Source organism: Salmo salar, chromosome ssa23 (assembly GCF_905237065.1).
Source record: "Salmo salar chromosome ssa23, Ssal_v3.1, whole genome shotgun sequence".
Lineage (NCBI taxonomy): Eukaryota > Metazoa > Chordata > Actinopteri > Salmoniformes > Salmonidae > Salmo > Salmo salar.
The window spans coordinates 39,303,844-39,327,573 of NC_059464.1; the positions used below are offsets into that span (position 1 = coordinate 39,303,844).

General features: G+C 45.0%; 1 protein-coding gene across 4 annotated transcripts; it reads right to left on the bottom strand.

The window, feature by feature from the left end:
- Window positions 1-7,939: 7,939 nt before the first annotated feature.
- On the bottom strand, window positions 7,940-22,725 carry LOC106584602 (trichohyalin). Of its 4 annotated transcripts, none has more exons than XM_045706456.1 (13): window positions 22,489-22,725; window positions 14,036-16,478; window positions 13,700-13,930; window positions 13,464-13,538; window positions 12,068-12,391; window positions 11,841-11,891; window positions 11,235-11,621; window positions 10,676-11,095; window positions 10,041-10,364; window positions 9,476-9,547; window positions 8,952-9,035; window positions 8,179-8,259; window positions 7,940-8,083 (listed from the first exon to the last, which is right to left on the bottom strand). In XM_045706456.1, the coding sequence occupies exons 2-13, from the start codon at window positions 16,464-16,466 to the stop codon at window positions 8,055-8,057; spliced, it is 4,509 nt and encodes a 1,502-aa protein (XP_045562412.1). In that variant the 5' UTR covers window positions 16,467-16,478; window positions 22,489-22,725; the 3' UTR covers window positions 7,940-8,054. The 4 variants fall into 4 exon arrangements, with proteins under 4 accessions (XP_045562412.1, XP_045562414.1, XP_045562415.1 ...); XM_045706458.1 differs by lacking the exon at window positions 22,489-22,725 and adding an exon at window positions 21,677-21,852; XM_045706459.1 differs by lacking the exon at window positions 10,041-10,364.
- Window positions 22,726-23,730: the final 1,005 nt, after the last annotated feature.

Consider the following 23,730-nt stretch of genomic DNA (forward strand, 5'->3'; position numbering starts at 1 on the left):
GTCTGTCTGTCTGTCTGTCTGTCTGTCTGTCTGTCTGTCTGTCTGTCTGTCTGTCTGTCTGTCTGTCTGTCTGTCTGTCTGTCTGTCTGTCTTTTTCTCTCTCTTTCTCTCTCTTTTTCTCTCTGTCTCTCTCTCTCTCTCTCTCTTTTCCTTTTTGTCTCTCTCTCTATATATCTCCCTTTTTACCTGTACCTCACTGTGCCATCAAATACATTTTGAAAAGTCTGTCCCTCTCTATCCCCCTTCATGTTTTACCTTTGCATTTTACTGGCTGTTGATCCTACAGGTCCTTGCTCTTTTGCCCTGATGCAGTGAAAATAGAGTAATCTAAGGACAGAAAGGAATATATATGAATGGAGATTTGATAGGACAATAACACACAGCAATAAAAGTATAGTTAAGGCCTATAAGCTGTTTCAATGTACTCAAGGAGTACTGTGTTAATAAACTGCAGTCACACATAACTCAGTACCTTAGTGAGATACACTGCTGTTACTTAAATGTAATAGTTTTATTAGCCTCCCCATGTGGATTAAGATGGCATCGTCTGAGTACAATGTGATGCTAAACCACTCTGAAGAAGGCTGCAAAGCCGAAACATCTGTGTACGCCATCCCTGATGCAGTTAAAATATATATTTTTTTAATCTAAAAATGACGTAAGCTTTAGTGCAGACCCTCGCACTGTTTTACTTATTTGAATTTACAGGTTTTACGCACCAACCTAACTTTTGGGAGAGGGCGATGGTGCTCTTCGCTATTAAACCACAGCAAATGAAATGTTTTGTGTTCAAGTTCCCTGTCACTTTGCCTGGTCCTACCTTTACACTGTGCTGCTCTTCTTTAGACTCTTTGTCCATGTCTTTATCGCTCCTATCCTTCTGACCAAGCCCCCGTCTCCCCTCTTCCACCATCCTCTCATATTTGTCCATAATGAGCTCTGCATCTGTCTTTGGCTCTGTCACTTTGTCATTCCCATCTTTCTTTTGGACAATCTCACTTTTATTACTCACTTTGGCCTGCTGAACCGGGGGGACCTTGGCCACGCCTTGACTGCTCAAGGAAAAATCTGAGAGAGAGAGGGAGAGAGAGAGAAGTAGGAAGGGAGGTAGGGACTATAAGTGTTTTTTAGGAGGTGAAGCCACATCTTGAATTTCCATACTGTATGACCTGGACACTTTTTAATGAAGGCTAGAAGAAAGGATGAGTCTGGTGTGGTTCTCTCACTATGAGATGAAAGGATGAGTCTGGTGTGGTTCTCTCACTATGAGATGAAAGGATGAGTCTGGTGTGGTTCTCTCACTATGAGATGAAAGGATGAGTCTGGTGTGGTTCTCTCACTATGAGATATGCTAGTATATGATGGTTTGCTAGAGTGTAGACTACCCGTGTTGCTGCTGCCCTGACACACATGTGCAACTCCCGACTGAAGAAGGGGTGGAGATGGGTCGGAGGGTCGGAGACGCAACCGCTCCTCTCTATGTCTTTCTGCCTCTCTCTGTTGCGTGTAGTCCAGCCAGACCGAGTATTGATGATGATATAAATCAAGTGTTATCAAGTGTTAATCAAATGGTATGCTGCTGGGGCAGTACTGTTGATATTTAAACTAAGGTGCTCAGGCACAGGTAGACCCCTATCTGTTCCACGAGGTTTCATTTACAGTTTTTAGGACTACAAACTGGCGAGCTCTATGGCCACAACCATCTGTGACAATCTAAAGAGAGAAAGAATGCTTTGAGTACAAAACTGTGGGTACATTAGAGACCATTAGAGACCATTTTCACTGGCATGCTCAATTCTCTTAGCATATCTTTCAAGTCTAATGTGACAACAACAAAAAAAATGGGAGAATCTAAGGCTGGTGAATGTTTTTTTGAAAGACTTTGCAAACCCTAGAGGATGGGAATCTGGGATAATATCCATACTGTTTCTCTCTAGCAAAACACAGGACACAGAATTTGTCATGACTTCCACCGAAGTTGGTGACTCTCATTGTTCGGGGGGCGTTCGGCAGTCAACGTCACCGGCTTTCTAGCCGCCACCGATCTACGTTTCTTTTTCTATTTGTTTTGTCTTGATTGTACACACCTGGTTCCCATTACGTTATAATTTATTCCCTATTTAACCCTCTGGTTCCCACATGGTTTTGTGCGTGTTTGTTCTTTGTTAACCTGTCTGGGCTAGGGGGCAGTATTTTCACGGCCGGATAAAAAACGTACCCGATTTAAACTGGTTACTACTCTTTCCCAGAAACGAGAATATGCATATTATTAGTAGATTTGGATAGAAAACACTCTGAAGTTTCTAAAACTGTTTGAATGGTGTCTGTGAGTATAACAGAACTCATATGGCAGGCAAAAACCTGAGAAAATTACAAGCAGGAAGTGGTCTGTCTGCGATTTTGTAGTTCTCCCTTTCCTTCTCTATCAAAACTACAGTGCCCGTGGGGTTATGTAGCACTTTCTAAGGCTTCCATTGGCTCTCTAAAGCGTTCAGAAAGCAGATTGACACGTCTCCTGTCTCCGGGCAGATAACAGGAGCACAGTTTGTCAGTGGACTGCCTGGTGGCTAAGAGATTTGAAATGCGCGTTCACGAGACCTCGCCATTTTTTTCTGTTCCTTTTTGAATGAATACAGCATTGTCCGGTTGGAATATTATTGCTATTTTTTTAGAAAAATACCATAAAAATTTATTTTAAACAGCATTTGACATGCTTCTAAGTACGGTAAAGGAACATTTTGAATTTTTTTGTCTCGAAATGTGCTCGCGCGTTACCCTTTGGATAGTGACCTGAACGCACGAACAAAACGGGGATATTTGCACATAACTATGGATTATTTGGAACAAAAACAACATTTGTTGTGGAAGTAGCAGTCCTGGGAGTGCATTCTGACGAAGAACAGCAAAGGTAATCCAATTTTTCTAATAGTAATTCTGAGTTTAGGTTGCCCCGACGTTGGCGGGTGTCAAATTAGCTAGCCGTGATGGCTGAGCTATGTACTCAGAGTATTGCAAAATGTGCTTTCACCGAAAAGCTATGTTAAAGTCTGACATAGCGATTGCATAAAGGAGTTCTGTATCTATAATTCTTAAAATAATTGTTATGTTTTTTGTCAACGTTTATCATGAGTAATTTAGTAATTTCCACGGAAGTTTTGAATGGGAATGCTAGTTCTGAACATCACATGCTAATGTAAAAAGCTGTTTTTTGATATAAATATGAACTTGATTGAACAAAACATGCATGTATTGTATAACATAATGTCCTAGGAGTGTCATCTGATGAAGATCATCAAAGGTTAGTGCTGCATTTAGCTGTGTTTTGGGTATTTGTGACATATGCTTGCTTGAAAAATGGCTATGTGGTTATTTGTGTCTATGTACTCTCCTAACATAATCTAATGTTTTGCTTTCGCTGTAAAGCCTTTTTGAAATCGGACAATGTGGTTAGATTAACGAGAGTCTTATCTTTCAAATGGTGTAAAATAGTCGTATGTTTCAAAAATTGAAATTATTGCATTTTTGAGGTATTTGTATTTCGCGCGACGCGATTCCACTGGCTGTTGATTAGAGTGGGACGCTAACGTCCCACCTAGCCCAGAGAGGTTAAGTGGTCACTCTTTTGTTTCGAGCTGGATTGTTTTCCCTGTATGGAATTAGTTTGTGATTTATTTCGAGTAAAGTACGTTTTTACTCAGTTCTGTGTCCTGCGCCTGACTCCATCCTACCCGCTGCACAAAGACACCTGACAGAAACACGCACCTAAGATATGGAGTCAGCAGGTACACCCAGTCCTCCGTCACCTGAACCCAGTGGGATTCGGCTCTCGCTCCCGATGGCATATGATGGGACGGCTGCCGGGTGCCAGGGGTTCCTGCTCCAGTTGGAGCTCTACCTGGCGACCGTCCACCCGGCTCCCTTGGGACACGAGAGCGTGTCCGCCCTCATCCCCTGTTTGTCGGGGAGAGCACTTGAGTGGGCCAACGCCGTATGGGGGAGAGAAGGCGCAGCGTTGGTCCACTACGAGGATTTCACCCGCCGCTTCCGGGCGGTATTCGATCATCCACCTGAGGGGAGAGCGGCGGGGGAACGGTTGTTCCATCTTCGACAGGGGATGAGGAGCGCACAGGACTTTGCACTGGACTTCAGGACCCTGGCAGCCAGCGCGGGATGGAATGAAAGGGCCCTGATCGACCATTACCGGTGCAGTCTACGTGAGGACGTTCATCGGGAGCTGGCATGCAGTGACACCACCCTTACCCTCGACCAGCTGGTGGATTTATCCATCCAGCTGGATAACCTATTGGCCACCCGCGGACGTCCGGATCGGGGCCCGTCAATTCCATCCCCCAGCACCTCCAACCCTACACCTATGGAGCTCGGAGGTGCTGCTCTGAGGGTGACCGGAGGGGGGGGGGCATTTCCTGCACCACATGTGGCCGCAGAGGGCACACTGCTGGTCGGTGCTGGGGAGGTTCCCCAGGGATTCAAGGCAGCAGGCAGGGCACTGGTGGATCATTCCAGGTGAGTAGGCACCCGACTCACCCAGAGCTCCCTGTTGCGCACGTGTGTGTATAGAATTTCCTGAGTTTTCCCCGCATTCCCAGCATAAGGCGCTAGTAGATTCAGGCACAGCTGGGAACTTTATTGACCGTTCATTTGCACTTAGATTAGGGATCCCTATTGTTCCTGTTGATGTGCCCTTCTCTGTACATGCCTTAGATAGTTGTATTTTAGGGTCGGGGCTGATTAGGGAGGTCACAGCTCCACTGTGTATGATAATGCAGGAGGGTCATGAGGAGAGAATTATTATTTTTCTGATCAATTCTCCTGCGTTTCCTGTGGTGTTGGTCCTTCCCTGGTTGGCCTATCATGGCCCCACTATTTCATGGCAACAGAGGGCTCTCAAGGGATGGTCACGTCAGTGCTCAGGGAGGTGTGTAGGTGTTTCCATAAGTGCAACTACGGTGGAGAGTCCAAACCAGGTCTCCACCATGCACATCCCCCCTGAATATGCCGATTTGGCTCTAGGCGACTCAACTACCACCCCATCGATGGGGGGATTGTGTGATAAATCTCCTGGTAGACGCAGCACTTCCCAGGAGTCACGTGTATCCTCTGTCACAGGAGGAGACGGCAGCTATGGAAACATATGTCTCCGAATCTCTACATTCAGCCTTCCACTTCACCTGCCTCCTTGAGTTTCTTTTTTGTGAAGAAGAAGGATGGAGGTTTACGCCCGTGTATTGACTATCGAGGTATAAATCAGATCACGGTGAAGTACAGTTACCCGCTGCCTCTCATAGCCAGTGTGACAGAGTCATTGCACGGGTAGTGCTTCTTCACAAAATTGGATCTCAGGAGCGCTTACAACCTGGTGCGTATCCGGGAGGGGGATGAGTGGAAGACGCCGTTTAATACCACCTCTGGGCACTGTGAGTACCTCATCATGCCGTACGGGTTGATGAATGCTCCATCAGTCTTCCAATCCTTTATAGAAGAGATTTTCAGGGACCTGCACGGGCAGGGTGTAGTGGTGTATATCGATGATATTCTAATATACTCCGCTACACGCGCCGAGCATGTGTCCCTGGTGAGCAGGGTGCTTGGTCGACTGTTGGAGCATGACCTGTACGTCATGTCTGTTCTTCCAACAGTCCGTCTCCTTCCAAGGGTACCGCCTTTCCGCGTCAGGGGTGGAGATGGAAAATGACCGCATTTCAGCCGTGCGTAATTGGCCAACTCCAACCGCGGTAAAGGAGGTGCAGCAGTTCTTAGGGTTTGCCAACTACTACTGGAGGTTTATCCGGGACTTTGGTCAGGTAGCGGCTCCCATTACCTCCTTGCTGAAGGGGGGACCGGTGCGACTGCAGTGGTCAGCTGGGGCGGACAGGGCTTTTGGTCACCTGAAGGCTCTGTTTACCTCGGCTCCCGTGCTGGCTCATCCTGATCCCTCCTTGGCATTTATAGTAGAGGTGGATGCGTCCAAGGCTGGGATAGGAGCTGTGCTGTCTCAGCGCTCGGGTATGCCACCAAAGCTCCGCCCCTGTGCTTTCTTTTCGAAGAAACTCAGCTCGGTGGAGCGAAACTATGATGTGGGGGACTGGGAGCTGTTGGCTGTTGTCAAGGCTCTGAAGGCGTGGAGGCATTGGCTTGAGGGGGCTAAACACCCTTTCCTCATTTGGACTGACCACCGCAATCTGGAGTACATCTGGGTGGCGAGGAGGCTGAACCCTCGCCAGGCAAGGTGGGCCATGTTTTTCACCCGTTTTGTTTTCACCCGATCCTACAGACCAGGTTCCCAGACCGCTAAGGCAGACGCACTGTCCTGGATGTATGACACAGAGGAGCGGTCCACAGATCCCACTCCCATACTTCCGGCATCTTACCTGGTGGCACCGGTGGTATGGGAGGTAGACGCGGACATCGAGCGGGCGTTACGTATGGAGCCCACTCCCACCCAGTGTCCAGTTGGGCGTCTGTACGTTCCATCTGATGTCCGCGACCGTTTGATCTGTTGGGCCCACATGTCACCCTCCTCTGGTCATCCTGGTATCGGTCGGACAGTGCACTGTCTTAGTGGGAAGTACAGATGGCCCACTTTTGCTAAGAACGTGAGGGTTTATGTTTCCTCCTGTTCGGTGTGCGCCCAGTGCAAGGCACCTAGACACCTGCCCAGAGGGAAATTACAACACCTACCCGTAGCACAATGGCCGTGGTCACACCTATCGGTGGATTTCGTGACAGATCTTCCTCCATCACAAGGAAACACCATGTTTTTCTAAGTCCTACCGTCTCCTTCCTTTGCCCGGTCTCCCTATGGCTCTACAGACTGCGGAGGCCCTGTTCAGCCATGTTTTCCGGCACTATGGGGTGCCTGAGGATGTAGTTTCTGATCGGGGTCCCCAGTTCACGTCTAGGGTCTGGAGGGCGTTTATGGAATGCCTGGGGGTCTCGGTCAGCCTCACCTCAGGTTTTCACCCCGAGAGTAACAGGCAGGTGGAGAGAGTTAACCAGGATGTGGGTAGGTTCCTGCGGTCCTATTGCCAGGACCAGCCGGGGGAGTGGGCGGCTTTCATCCCCTGAGCAGAGATGGCCCAAAACTCCCTCTGCCACTAAACTATCTCCTTTTCAGGGTGTACATAGGTTATCAGCCGGTCCTGGCACCGTGGCATCAGAGCCAGATCGAGGCACCTGCGGTGGATGAATGGTTTCGGTGCTCGTAGGAGACATGGGACGCTGCCCATGTGCGTCTGCAACGGACCATCAGGCGGCAGAAGGCGAGCGCCAACCGCCACCGCAGTGAGGCCCCGGAAGCTGGGTTCGCCTGTCCTGCCGGAAGCTGGGTCCGCGGTTTGTGGGGCCATTTGAAGTACTGAGGAGACTGAACGAGGTTTGTTATAGGTTACAGCTCCCCCCCTGATTATCGTATTAACCCCTCGTTCCATGTGTCTCTCCTCAGGCCGGTGGTGGCTGGTCCACTCCAGCAGTCTGAGGTGCAGGAGGTTCCTCAGCCCCCTCTGGACATCGAGGGGGCCCCGGCGTATACTGTGCGAGCCATCATGGACTCAAGGCGTCGGGCGAGGGGCCTTCAGTACCTCGGAGTAAGAGGGGTACGGTCCGGAGGAGAGATGCTGGGTGCCGGTGGAGGACATCCTGGACCCTTCCTTACTGCAGGAATTTCACCGTCTCCACCCGGATTTCACCCTCTGGTTCCCACATGGTTTTGTGCGTGTTTGTTCTTTGTTAAGTGGTCGCTCTTTTGTTTCGAGCTGGATTGTTTTCCTTGTATGGAATTAGTTTGTGATTTATTTCAAGTAAAGTACGTTTTTACTCAGTTCTGTGTCCTGCGCCTGACTCCGTCCTACCCACTGCACACAGACACCTGACAGAATTGGTCTTGACCTGACCCTTAAAAACAATGTGCACACACAAACCATTGATGCTAAAATGAGTTTATTATTTTATAATGCTTGAAGAATGTTAAAATGTATATAGAAAACAAGGGAAAGAATGAGAATGAATTTCAGAAAATATTTGTCAAATTGCAGAGGTCACTTCTTAGCAAGGAAAACGTCAGGAACTGAAAAAAAGACAAAAAAAAGTATCACTGTTAGAATCATGTAATACTGTGTCAAACAAACTTCACTTATCAGTTTTAACATTCTCCTCTCTTACCTATACATTCTGCCTTTTTGCACACAAGGGGTTTCAAGACTTTAGCCAAATGATTTTTCCCAGCTGCAAATATAGAGACATCTGAGAGAGAGAGACAGAGACAGAGATTAGCATTGACTATGTACAGACTAAGTGAGCATATCCTTGCTATTGAGAAAGACCACCGTAGGCAGACCTGGCTCTCAAGAGAAGATAGGCTATGTGCACACTGCCCACAACATGAGGTGAAAACTGAGCTGCACTTCCTAACCTCCTGACAAATGTATGACCATATTAGAGACATATATTTCCCTCATATTACACAGACCCACAAAGAATTCTAAAACAAATCAAATTTTGATAAACTCCAATATCTATTTTGGTGAAATACCACAGCGTGCCATCACAGCAGCAATATATGTGACCTGTTACGACAAGAAAAGGGCAACCAGTGAAAAACAAATACCATTGTAAATACAACCCATGTTTATTTATTTTCCCTTTTGTACTTATAACACTGTACATAGCCATAATCTGACATTTTAAATGTCTCTTTTCCATTGAAATTTTTGTGAACGTAATGTTTACTGTTCATTTTTGATTGTTTATTTCACTTTTGTTTATCTATTTCACTTGCTTATGTTTCCCATGCCAATAAATCCATTTGAATTGAATTGAAAGAGAGACGGGGGATAAGGGGGAAGAGACTCTGGGGGTTTTGAAGATTATTAAAACTGGTTGCTCTTATACATTCTTATTGATGAGCCAATGAATCAACCTGCTCTTGTTATTACCTTTGCGGTGGGAGGTTGTCTTATTCTTATGGGCTGGAGGGGGCTGTGCAACCCGCTGTTGGCCCACAGAGAAGATGGAGTAATCTGAGCGAGAGAGAGAGAGAGAGACAGAGACAGAGATAGAGGAAAACAGAGTGAACGCGTGTGCGTGAGCGTGCATGCGTAAGCGTGTAAGAGAAAGAAAGAGAGAGATAGAGACAGAGTGAGAGATATATAGAAAGAAAGAAAATGATCCAAAACAAACATCAGCCATGTTACCTAAAATAGACTTGAGTAAACATCAAACGGTTCTATTCCAATGGAGTACCAGAGCCTATAGTGTGCTTGTGTGCTCTGTCTCTCTCTCTCGTTCTCTCTCTCTGTCTGTATGTCTTGCTCTGTCTGTCTGCCTGCCTCTCTCTTTCTCTCTCTCGTCCTTTTTTGTCTCACTCTCTCTGTATCTCTCGTCCTTTTTACCTGTACCTCACTGTGCCATCAAATATAATGTCTAAGTCTGTCCCTCTCTATCCCCCTTCATATTTTACCTTTGCATTTTACTGGCTGTTGATCATGCGGGTCCTTGCTCTTTAGCCCTGATGCAGTGAAAATAGAGTAATCTAAGGACAGAAAGGAATATATATGAATGGAGATTTGATAGGACAATAACACACAGCAATAAAAGTATAGTTAAGGCCTATAAGCTGTTTCAATGTACTCGAGGAGTACTGTGTTAATAAACTGCAGTCACACATAACTCAGTACCTTAGTGAAATACACTGCTGTTACTTAAATGTAATAGTTTTATTAGCCTCCCCATGTGGATTAAGATGGCATCGTCTGAGTACAATGTGATGCTAAACCACCCTGAAGAAGGCTGCAAAGCCGAAACATCTGTGTACGCCATCCCTGATGCAGTTAAAATATATCTTTTTTTAATCTAAAAATGACGTAAGCTTTAGTGCAGACCCTCGCACTGTTTTACTTATTTGAATTTACGGGTTTTACGCACCAACCTAACTTTTGGGAGAGGGCGATGGTGCTCTTCGCTATTAAACCACAGCAAATGAAATGTTTTGTGTTCAAGTTCCCTGTCACTTTGCCTGGTCCTACCTTTACACTGTGGTTGTCTGGTCTGTTTGCTTGTCCCTTCCTGATTCTCTACCCTGTCCAGGTGATCCTGCAGGGCCTTCTCATTCCTCAGCCTGCGCTGCTCTTCTTTAGACTCCTCCTTTTTCTTTCCCTCTGTCCCATTGGCCTTGACTTTACCTCTCCTATCCTTCTGACCAAGCCCCCGTCTCCCCTCTTCCACCATCCTCTCATATTTTTCCATAATGAGCTCTGCATCTGTCTTTGGCTCTGTCACTTTGTCATTCCCATCTCTCTTTTGGACAATCTCACTTTTATTACTCACTTTGGCCTGCTGAACCGGGGGGACTTTGGCCATGCCCGAGAGAAAGAGAGAGAGAGAGAGAGACAGAGAGACAGAGAGACAGAGAGAGAGAGAGAGGATTGGAAATAAACATCATCGCTGTTATTTGGAGCCTAATGTGTCTCAGTTGGTATTGCATGGTGCTTGCAACACCAAGGTTGTGTTTTCAATTCCCACGGGGGGCCAGTATGAAAAGTATTCACTCACTACTCTAAGTCGCTCTGAATAAGAGCATCTGCTCAATGACTAAAATGTAAATGTTAAATGTAAAAAGACAGCTCTACAGGTTATAGCATGGTCCTCCAACCCTCCTGACCTTTACACTTAGCTGGCTGTTCCTGACGAGACCTCTGAACGACCTCTATCTCTGTCTTCTCTTGGTTCATTCCCGCACTTGTCAGGTCATTTTCACCTTTGACCTTTACTGGCTGATATGTCTGAGGGTTCTGATTTTTTCCCTCCGCTGCAGCCCTCTGCTCTTGGTTTATCTTTCCAATCTTTTCTCTTGAGATCTCTCCATCAATCCTATCTGTATTCCGTAATGGTGTAACTGTGTAATCTTTGTTTTGTCTTTTCTTCTCATTGTCCTCTTTCCACTTTTGCCATACTTCTTCAGTTATGAATTCATCGTCACTATCAAGGTCACTCTCTGACCAGTCTGTGTCAATGTCCAGGTCCTGTTCACCTTTGACCTTTGTTGCCTGGTCTGTCTGAGTGTTCTGAGTCTTTCCTCCAGCTGCAGCAAATACAGACAAGAGAAAAGAGGAAGGGTCATTACTAGACCGATATAACACCTTGAACATGCTTTCAAACTAGCTCAGCACACATCATTGTAAAAATGTGCTTCAATTCAGACTTAAATGGTGTCTTTTAACCTTTGCACTTAGCTGGCTGGTCCTCGCGAGGGTCCTGAGGCTTAACCTCCTCTTCAGCAAATATGGAGAAATCTGTTTTCTCAAGGGTGTGGTCTGTAATGTCTTCATGACGCATCTCTTTGTCTATCTTGACGTTTGTTTTCTCACTCTTGTCATCACTGCTATCGGTGGTTTCCTCGTCACACTTCTCTGTCTTCCTCTTACTTTGGAGGTCATCTGTCTGTTCTTCATCCTTCTCTTTCCTTTCTTCAATTTGGTGAATTTCCTTTATTTCACTGTCACTTTCTATTACTTCCTCAATCTCACTGTTGTCACTCTCTAACCAGTCTCTGTCCAGGTCGTTTTCACCCTTGAACTTATCCCTTGCTGCAGAAAACCCAGAGAGATCTAACACGAGGAGGAACAGGAGTATCATTAAAGGAACTTTCACGCAATGAGAACACAAAGCCATAATGACTTAAACATGGTTTCAAACATGCTCAGCACTCGTCGCTGGATCCAAATACACTACAACTCCAAATAAGGGCCTTTTAATATTTGCACTTTGAGAATATTCTGTAGTTGAGAAATACATGAATGCCGTCAATCACGCAAGCTCATTCTTACCTTTGCACTGTGAATGTGTGACCTGAGCACCAGCTGAAAATATGGAGAAATCTGGGAAAGAGGGAAGTAGGAGAGAGAAAATATATACATATTAGTGAGGGCGTCAGTGAGGGTTTCAGTGAGGGTGTTTCAGACCACCTTACATTCTGAACTTCAAACACATTTATTGTTCTATATATCATCTTTCTTTTTTTAGAATCCTCTCTATATCTCTCCATCTTTTTTACCTTTGCACTTTGCTCTCTGGTTCTCCTGAACGACCTCTTTCTTTTCATATCCATCTTTCTCATCCTTCTCTGAGTTTATTCTGTGTCTTTGAAAATCATCACTATCTGTCGTTTCTCCACCAATCTCATTAGTATTCCCATCAGTCTGGAGTTGTAGAAGACCTTTCTCTTCATCCATTGGGTATATTTCTTCACTCGTGAACTCATCATCACTGCAGCTGTAGTCAGTCTCTGACCAGTCTACATTAATGTCCAGGTCCTTTTCACCTTTGACCTTTGCTGAGTCCTGAGTCTTTCCTCCAGCTGCAGCTAACACAGACAAATCTGACAAGAAAAGAGAGAGAATGGACATTAACACACAGAAAAACAGAAATAAGAGAAGTGCCTTGAACATGCTAACAAACTATCTCAGCATTCAACATTGTATCAATATGTTATAATCCAGGGCCCGGTTTCCCAAAAGCATCATAAGGCTATGTTAATCGTTAGAACCTTCATAGGAGCTTCGTTAAATCTCAGAGCTGTTTCCCAAAACCATAATGAGTAAAGTGCAGTTGAAAACACTGCCTCAGGGCACACGTAGAACAGCTAAGTGCTTTGTTAAATGCTTTTTTTGCCCTTCCACATAACTTTCTACACAGAAGATCTCCCCTAAACATAGAAACAAGCTGTTTATCTGTCTCTCTGTGACTGACGATAACTTCGGCACAAAGTTGACTATAAAATAAACAGTTGCCAATGTCTTGGCACTTCAACAAGCGAAGTTCAGTAGGCTACATAGGCCTATATTTCAATCATATTGAAATCAATTTAATCTTCAGTCAATTGAGTTCTATTTGTAGACAAAACGGTCTGTCATTTTTGCCTCAATATATATTTCATGATGTTTAACTACATGTGCCAAATGAATCTGTGATTTAGTGCATTATTATAGGGTAAGCATCAGAATAAGCCGCCTCAATATTTTGCAGCCATAAGGTGGTAATAGCTCTCTAGGACCTGATCCGTCATCAGTATTGTGGAATAATTCTAATGTTAAGGTAAGATTTGAATGGAGAAATCTGATCACAGAGCAGCCCTGCCTTTCTATCAATCAGTATCGACATCTACTCCAACGATGCACTTAGTGAACGTTCTCGTTGCGTGGTGTTTTGGGAAACGCATGTGACATCTTCGGCCGTTACAAGAAAGCTGCATCTGTAGTTGTGTAACACTTTCAATGTACAAAAGAACTGTAAACTAAGATGACCTTTGCACTGGGTCTGTTTGACCTCAGCACCAGCTGAGAAGATGGAGGAATCTGGGGGAGAGGGAGGTGGGATACAGACAGTGTAAGTGAAAGTGTTGAAGCTACCCTCACATATCACACTTTATTCTCTGTCTATGCCCTTTTTACCTTTGAGCTTTGCTGGTTGATCCTTGTCAGGGTCCTGAGTCTTATTAACCTCCGCAGTAACAGAGATGGAGTAATCTGACATTTCAAAAAAATGGTGGGTGAAAATGTGGGTGAAAAGGTAAGTGTTAATGATATCACGGGAGTTTTCTACAATTAGAAAATATTTGTGATGATTTTCATATGCTGTCAAACAAGATCAGCACTCCTCATTGTATTTCCACTGACTGCCTTCTTACCTCCGCACGTTGCTGGTTGGTCTGTTTCCTCATCAATCTCAAAATCAGATGTCATTTCCTCAGTCTCACTGTCATTCTCTGACCAGTCAATGTCCAGGTCCTTTTCACCTTTGACCTTTGCTGCCTGGTCTGCCTGGTCTGTCTGACTGTCGTTAGTCTTTCCTTCAATTGCTAGTTGATCCTCGCCTGGGCCCTGAATCTTAACCGTCGTTGCTGCGAAAATTGAAAAATCTGAAAGAGATGACAATGGTGTGAAAAGGTAAGTGTCATTTTAATTACATTTAATCACAGATCAGTGATAATTTACATATGCTGTCAAACAACTGTATTTTTTACCTTTGCACATTTCCGATTGGTCTTCCTGAGGATGCTGAGTCTCTCCCTCTGCTCCAGCAAGTATCCTGTCCTCCTTCTTCTCCTCCTGACTCTCTAACTGTCCTTTGTCCTTTTGGTCATCCTTTTCTTTCTCTTTGTTGGATTTGACACTCTCACTGTCATTGCTATCTGCCCCCTTTCCAGGAGCCAAAGTGAGCTCGTCAGATTCTGTTGCGCCATTGGTTTTGTATGTCTCTGTGTCTTGGCTTTGACCCTCTTTTCTTTCACCCTCCTCTCTCTTTGTGTTGCTTTGGGTTGTTTTATCTTTCTCAACGTTGTTGTCTGTATTGTCTTTGTCAACCATGTCTTTCTTCATGTTTGGTTTCCCACTCTTATCATCATCACATTCACTTCTTATCACATTTCTTCCTGTTCTCTCATCACTCTCAATATCTGTATTTTCTTCAACCTCCTCCTCCTCATCCGTTTCCTTTATTTCTTCACTAATGTCCTCAGTGTCACCGTCGATTATTTCCTCAATCTCGCTGTAGTCACTCTCTGACCAGTCCATATCACCTGCCAGGTCATTTTGAACTTTGACTTCTGATGGTTGATTATTCTGACAGTAATTTGTAGCTACCTTCTCCTCAACAAGCATATTTTTATGTCCATCCTTTTGTTTCATCTCAGTGAAATCATCATCATCATCATCACTACTGTTACCTTTTTCCTCGGTCAGGAGTGCTTCCATCGTTTCATTCTTCTCTTTGTCTGTCTTCTTTTGGTGTGTTTTGGCACTTTTACTGTCATCACCATCTGAACATTCTGCATCACTTCTGTATTTCTTCCCATCACTCTTGGAGTCATCATCCTGGTCGCCATCCCTCTCTTCATGCTTTGGGTTGATTTCCTCGATCACAGATGTGTCACTATCTTGCCGCACACCTACACTGTTGTCTTTCTTCTCATCTGCACTGTTTTCCTTCTCAACCTTTTTGGTTGTTTTGACAATTGCAGTATCACTGTCTGGTGTTTCCTCATTTTTGCTATCGTCAGTCTTCGGACATTCATCACTTCCAAAGTGAAATTCCCACACATCCAAGGCTGTCTTTTTTAGCTCTTTCATCCTCGCTGTGTCTTCCACCCTCTTTCTTTCCTCATTCTCCTCCTCCATCATTGTATTCGCTGCATGCTGTTTTTCCATCTTTATCATCCTCTCCTCCAACTCTCTCAATTTTCCAAACATTTCATTCTTCATGTCTTCCAGTTTCCTCATTTTCATTTCCTCCTCATGCTTTCTTTCCTCTTCTTTAATCTGACTCTCAAGTTCTCTCTTCCTCTCCTCCAACTCCCTCATTTTTCCAAACATTTCATTCTTCATGTCTTCCAGTTTCCTCATTTTCATTTCCTCCTCGTGCTTTCTTTTCTCTTCTCTAATCTGACTCTCAAATTCTCTTTTCTTCTCCTCCTCCCTCTCCTCCAGCTCTCTCATTTGTTTCTCCATGTGTGTCATATTTTCTTCTGCAATCTGTCTCTGCCTCTTTTCTTTCATTAGGTCCTCTTCCAGTTTCCTCATTTTCATTTCCTCCTCGTGCTTTCTTTCCTCTTCTCTTTTTCTCATCTCTTCTCTAATCTGACACTCAAGTTCTCTCTTCCTCTCCCCCTCCCTCTCCATCATTTGTTTCTCCATGTGTGTCAAATTTTCTTCTGCAATCTGTCTCCACCTCTTTTCTTTCAGGAGCTCTCTCCTGTCTCTTTCCCTTGCTTCCTCCACACACTTTTCTCCCATATTATTTTCATCTTCCTTTCTCTCTTCCAGGTCTCTTCTCTTTCCATCACTCAGTGTCTCTGTTAGTCTGGCTTGCTTTTTCAGCATCTGTTGTTCTTCTCCCATCTTTCTCTTTCCTTCTTCCACCATTCTCTTTGCCTTCCTTTCTGCTTTCATCCCTCCCTCTTCCTTTCGGATGTCTTCTTCCTTCCAGTAAAACTCTTCCCATTCCTCCATTCTCTTATTTTCAGATATCTCCCACTCATCTCTCTCCTTCTGTCTCTTCTTCTGGAGCTCCATCCGTTTCTCTACCTTCTGCCTCTCAGATGTCTTCTTGAACCTCCTCCTTTCCTCCTCCATCTCTCTCTCCCTTTCTCTCATTCTAATATCCATTAACAGCAACTCTTCATCCTTCATCTGATTTATTTTTGCAAGCTCCTTCTTCTCCTCCATCTTCATCCTCTCAAGTCTGTCCCTCTCCACCTCCTTCAACACCTTCTCTCTATTAATCTCCAGATACTGGTAATCCTGCTGTTGTCTCTCTTCTCCATACATCTCCATCTTCTGTCTCTCTATCCGTCTCGTCTCCTCCATACAGGCCCATTGCTTTAGCAGGCCCACCTCCTTCCTTAGCAGGCCCACCTCAACATGCCAGTCGCTCTGACCAATACTGTGCACTTCCATAACAAATGAGCTCTAAAAGAGAGTTCGTAAATGTTAGCATCCTACAGGATGCTGCTAAAGAAAACAAATCCTTAAACAACCTAAAGACGGCATCGGCATCAAAAGGCATCAAGTAAATCACTTTTAATAGTTCCATCTTTCTTTTTTACCCAATTGCCAAAGATGAATTTGACCTTAATGTACAGTATATTCCAAATTGACAGAAATGTTATTATTGTGAAAATTACTGACAATTTCCCTGAAGATTGTCAATTGGAAGTTTATTTTACTTCTGTGTCCTTGTGCAAACTTCTAAAACCCTTCTGTAAACTACTCTCATATAAATAGAATGTCTAGAATGGAAATAGCCCCTCAGGCCCCGGCAATTTGACTACACCTTCTCACGGTTACACTCAAAATGGCTAGCTTGGCATTGTTATACACAATTGCCATGGCCATGGCAAGGACTTTTCATTGAAATGTGTGTAATGTCAGTTGACATTAAATGAGCACAATACAATCCTGTACTTCTTGGTTAATGGAGGACACTTCTTCCTGCTTTGCTAAGGGTGCACCCATCAGCACGGCATTGAATTGAATAGGGATGTCCTTTCTAGCTGGCTACATTACAACGGCTTGATTTGTTTGATCTGAGCAATTCTTCTTAGCTAGCTACATAGCCGTCTTTGTATCAAAGATAATTGTGTAGTTTAGAGTAACTGAGTAATTATCGAGGCTAGCTATCTTCGTCCTCCTAACGTAGTCAACACTGCTAGCTGCTAGCTAGCTAGTCATCACTGTTAGCTAGCCAACTTCTACCGACTAGCAGCACCGCAGAAACTATTACATTACAACGCAACGACTTGATTAGTGTGGTGTTAGTGTTAGTTAGCCAGCTACATAGTTGTCTGTGCTGTCTCTGTATCTAAGATAATTGTGTAGTTTGAGTTTGAGTATTATCGAGGTGTGCTAGCCAGCCGCGACGCGGCGCCAGACTTACTCAACACACCTAGTCATCATTAACCCACTGCCAGATAGCCATCCGTTACCGACTAGCAGCGCTGTAGTTACTAATACTTCACAACGGAACGATTTGACTAGTGCAGTGTTACCTAGCTAGCTACCTAGTTGTCTTTGTCATAGCTTGATAATTGTTAATTGATAATTGTTAGCTAGCCAGCCATCGAGGTTAGCTAGCCAGCTATTTCCGTCCCCCGCGACGCCATTTTTCCTAACCTAGCCAACTATTACCGACGAGCAGCATTGTTGAAACTAAATACACTACAAGGAACGTCTTGATTAGTGTTATGTTAGCTAGCTAGCTACAAAGTTGCTTTGTATCATGACAAGGTGTAGTACTGAAACTACCGAGGTTACCTAGCCAGCTACACGTTCAAAGTCAACAACGCAGCCACTGCTAGCTAGCCTACTCCACCAGCCAGCAGTACTGTATCATTTTAGTCAATAACATTTTTGCAACGTAAGCTTAACTTCCTGAACATTCGAGACGTGTAGTCCACTTGTCACTCCAATCTCATTTGCATTAGCGTAGCCTCTTCTGTAGCTTGTCTACTATGTGTCTGCCTATCCCTGTTCTCTCTCCTCTGCACAGGCCATACAAACGCTCCACACCGCGTGGCTGCTGCCACTCTAACCTGGTGGTCCCAGCGCGCACGACCCACGTGGAGTTCCAGGTCTCCGGCAGCCTCTGGAACTGCCGGTCTGCGGCCAACAAGGCTGAGTTCATCTCAGCCTATGCTACCCTCCAGTCCCTAGACTTCCTGGCGCTGACGGAAACATGGATCACCACAGATAACACTGCTACTCCTACTGCTCTCTCCTCGTCTGACTACGTGTTCTCGCATACCCCTAGAGCATCGAGCCAGCGGGGTGGTGGCACTGGAATCCTCATCTCTCCCAAGTGGACATTCTCTCTTTCTCCCTGACCCATCTGTCTATCTCCTCATTTGAATTCCATGCTGTCACAGTTACCAGCCCTTTCAAGCTTAACATCCTTATCATTTATCGCCCTCCAGGTTCCCTTGGAGAGTTCATCAATGAGCTTGACGCCTTGATAAGTTCCTTTCCTGAGGATGGCTCACCTCTCATAGTTCTGGGTGACTTTAACCTCCCCACGTCTACCTTCGACTCATTCCTCTCTGCCTCCTTCTTTCCACTCCTCTCCTCTTTCGACCTCACCCTCTCACCTTCCCCCCTACTCACAAGGCAGGCAATACGCTTGACCTCATCTTTACTAGATGCTGTTCTTCCACTAATCTCATTGCAACTCCCCTCCAAGTCTCCGACCACTACCTTGTATCCTTTTCCCTCTCGCTCTCATCCAACACTTCTCACTCTCCCCCTACTCGGATGGTATTGCGCTGTCCCAACCTTCGCTCTCTCTCTCCCGCTACTCTCTCCTCTTCCATCCTATCATCTCTTCCCTCTGCTCAAACCTTCTCCAACCTATCTCCTGATTCTGCCTCCTCAACCCTCCTCTCCTCCCTCTCTGCATCCTTTGATTTCCTCTGTCCCCTATCCTCCAGGCCGGCTCGGTCCTCCCCTCCTGCTCCGTGGCTCGACGACTCACTGCGAGCTCACAGAACAGGGCTCCGGGCAGCCGAGCGGAAATGGAGGAAAACTCGCTTCCCTGCGGACCTGGCATCCTTTCACTCCCTCCTCTCTACATTTTCCTCTTCTGTCTCTGCTGCTAAAGCCACTTTCTACCACTCTAAACTCCAAGCATCTGCCTCTAACCCTTAGGAAGCTCTTTGCTACCTTCTCCTCCCTCCTGAATCCTCCTCCCCCTCCCCCCCTCCTCCCTCTCTGCGGATGACTTCGTCAACCATTTTGAAAAGAAGGTTGACGACATCCGATCCTCGTTTGCTAAGTCAAATGACACTGCTGGTCCTGCTCACACTTCCCTACCCTGTGCTTTGACCTCTTTCTCCCCTCTCTCTCCAGATGAAATCTCGCGTCTTGTGACGGCCGGCCGCCCAACAACCTGCCCACTTGACCCTATCCCCTCCTCTCTTCTCCAGACCATTTCCGGAGACCTTCTCCCCTACCTCACCTCGCTCATCAACGCATCCTTGACCGCTGGCTACGTCCCTTCCGTCTTCAAGAGAGCGAGAGTTGCACCCCTTCTGAAAAAACCTACACTCGATCCCTCCGATGTCAACAACTACAGGCCAGTATCCCTTCTTTCCTTTCTCTCCAAAACTCTTGAACGCGCCGTGCTTGGCCAGCTCTCTTGCTATCTCTCTCAGAATGACCTTCTTGATCCTAATCAGTCAGGTTTCAAGACTGGGCATTCAACTGAGACTGCTCTTCTCTGTGTCACGGAGGCTCTCCGCACTGCTAAAGCTAACTCTCTCTCCTCTGCTCTCATCCTTCTAGACCTATCTGCTGCCTTTGATACCGTGAACCATCAGATCCTCCTCTCCACCCTCTCCGAGCTGGGCATCTCCGGCACCGCGCACGCTTGGATTGCGTCCTACCTGACAGGTCACTCCTACCAGGTGGCGTGGCGAGAATCTGTCTCCGCACCACGTGCTCTCACCACTGGTGTCCCCCAGGGCTCTGTTCTTGGCCCACTCCTATTCTCGCTATACACCAAGTCACTTGGCTCTGTCATATCCTCACATGGTCTCTCATATCATTGCTATGCAGATGACACACAATTAATCTTCTCCTTTCCCCCTTCTGACAACCAGGTGGCGAATCGCATCTCTGCATGTCTGGCAGACATATCAGTGTGGATGACGGATCCCCACCTCAAGCTGAACCTCGGCAAGACGGAGCTGCTCTTCCTAACGGGGAAGGACTGCCCGTTCCATGATCTCGCCATCACGGTTGACAACTCCCTTGTGTCCTCCTCCCAGAGTGCTAAGAGCCTTGGCGTGACCCTGGACAACACCCTGTCGTTCTCCACCAACATCAAGGCGGTGACCCGATCCTGTAGGTTCATGCTCTACAACATTCGCAGAGTACGACCCTGCCTCACACAGGAAGCGGCGCAGGTCCTAATCCAGGCACTTGTCATCTCCCGTCTGGATTACTGCAACTCGCTGTTGGCTGGGCTCCCTGCCTGTGCCATTAAACCCCTACAACTCATCCAGAACGCCGCAGCCCGTCTGGTGTTCAACCTTCCCAAGTTCTCTCACGTCACCCCGCTCCTCCGCTCTCTCCACTGGCTTCCAGTCGAAGCTCGCATCCGCTACAAGACCATGGTGCTTGCCTACGGAGCTGTGAGGGGAACGGCACCTCCGTACCTTCAGGCTCTGATCAGGCCCTACACCCAAACAAGGGCACTCCGTTCATCCACCTCTGGCCTGCTCGCCTCCCTACCTCTGAGGAAGCACAGTTCCCGCTCAGCCCAGTCAAAACTGTTCGCTGCTCTGGCACCCCAATGGTGGAACAAGCTCCCTCACGACGCCAGGACAGCGGAGTCAATCACCACCTTCCGGAGACACCTGAAACCCCACCTCTTCAAGGAATACCTGGGATAGGATAAAGTAATCCTTCTAACCCCCCCCTTAAAAGATTTAGATGCACTATTGTAAAGTGGTTGTTCCACTAGATATTATAGGTGAATGCACCAATTTGTAAGTCGCTCTGGATAAGAGCGTCTGCTAAATGACTAAAATGTAAATGTAAAATGTAGCAATTATATTTCTATGCCTACTCTAACCATCTCTAGAATATCACCTCTCAACCATATTATGACCATAGAGATCCTATTAAATTACTAGAGGGGCTATGTCATAAACTATCAAATTTCCATAATGGGGTGAAATTGGCAGCCATCTTGGTCAGGGAGAAATCCAAAGCCAGTCTAATTGGAATGAATGGCTGTAGCTGCATAGGTGATGCATTTCCTGCTTTTACTTATGCAGGAAAATAAAAGTAAGGCATGTGATGTAATGAAATTATAGTCAACCTAAAATACTGTCATATAATTAATTGGAAATACAGTTTTTATACCAATTGTTTTACACAATATCCTATCACAGCACTGGGAACCCATGGTTAACCAACTCCCTGACCAACATCGCTGACGTTTGGACCATCATAAGAAGGTTCATTTCCATTCTAGTATTCTAATTCCTAATTCTATGAATTTGACAATGTGTTTCTCACTGTGACACACAATAGCAACGTAATGTTTGGCTGAATTGGCTCAGTAGTGTGAAAAGGGTATATAGCCCTCTGTACCTCTAACCTCTTACCAGTAAGAACCATTGCAACCTGTCATGGATGAGGGAAGATGTGTGGGCGGGTACTGAGGAATAATTTTCTCCGCTCTGCTGTTGAGTATTTTTCTCCACTCAAAGGCCTAGGGCACTAATTTGGTGGGAAAATACAATTGTAATAATAAAAAATATCAAATGTATTTATTTGTATTTATTTATTACAATTTATCAGGGGGTGCTGCAGCACCCTCAGCACCCCTACTTCCTGCGGCTATGTATCCTGTGATTATAGTGACAGTATTTCCAAAAAACATGACCTCCCAGTTTCCCCAAACACAATTTACATGCATTCATTATAGCCATTCAAACTACTATTAAAGCATTTTAACCTATGCGGTGTCTTTCATCAATGCCTACATTTCTAGTGCCTCTAATACATTATTTTGCATCTCACCATAAGACAGCCCTGTATCCAAATTTAACAAGCTGTGACCAACCAATTATGTAAACTTCTCTTTATACTATAGATTTGTGTAAATCTTTTCAAAATGTTTATAGTATAGTACACTATGCTGTTAAATGTGTTTTAAGACATTAATAATCAATTGAAACTCCTCAGTAATCAAGCTCAGGTTCGGTAATCCAGATTATACAGTTATCAGTTTAGATAAATGAATGCAAACCAATATTTAACCAAGAAAATATTAATTTAAACATAAGACAGGAGTTAGATACTCACAGTAGGCTACACAAATGGATATGAATTTATATCATATTTGCCTAAAACCATCCTCTCCATTATAGTAGATTCACCATAACTTTTGGAGAAATGTATAAACATGACTTACCAATATGATGACCTTCTCCAACTAATCTTCTCTCAGAATGTTCTCCCACCTAAGATTGTAGCCTAATGGCAAGAGGATTCTATCTTCTTATGACCGCATGATCCATTATGACATCACTCCAAGAACACAATTACTCATCCTCAATGCTTCACTGTGTACAACTACAGACTCCAAGTTCAATGTTTTATTTATTACACCTTTATTTAACCAGGTAGGCCAGTTGAGAACAAGTTCTCATTTACAACTGCAACCTGGCCAAGATAAAGCATAGCAGTGCGACAAAAACAACAACACAGAGTTACACATAAACAAACGTACAGTCAATAACACAAAGGAAAAGAAAAATAGAAAGATCTATGTACAGTGTGTGCAAATGTAGAAGAGTAGTGGAACTCACACAGCCACTACATAACAGAGATGTGTTGTGTTCCAATAAAACCAATGAGGCTTTGTTAGTGGGATCATTGATTATACAGTACTGGCCATTGAAGACGTTGTTTTCCTGAATGATCTACTGCAGTGACTAACTGGCACATAAGTTGATCTGCTTTGCAGCAATACATTTGGTAAGAAATGCATTCATTCCCTTTCAACATCCAAACTTCATGGAATTAACAAAAGCATAATTTTAGAGTACTGTTTATGACCTGCTTGACCTTAAAATGAGTCCTCAAACGAGAGTCCAGAGAAAGAAGAAACACTGCCTCACGCCATGGAAGATCTAATTACAAACCACCTCCAGGAGAGTCTAAAGACCTACTGCACCCAAATGTACTAGGTGCTTTTAGCAATGCAGCTGTACTTACAGTACATACACTAACGTTGCTTTCAATTGTACTGGGTGGCACAACAACAGTCTGTGGGAAGCAAGAAGCTAAATACAATTCAATTTACACTCACTGTACTGGTGGGTAGGGCGGTTGAACATTATGACCGGGGAATATGAGACAAAATATCTAAAGGATAATATTATTGAACAGACTTTACAAGCGTGGGTCTGTAGGGTCTGACCCACTTCCTCTCATCTTACCTCATGTCAAAATAAAACTCCCCCACAAGTTATTCATTTTTTTTGTCCACCTATGGTGGAAGTGCAAGGACTATAAGTGCTAGATATAACATAGACTTAGATAGACATGGCATCATTGTATCTGTTCTATTATAGCATCTGTGCGAGTACGGGCAATGCCATTGAGATCATCTCCATTTTGAAGTAGTCCATGTTCTTCTACTACTACGTTT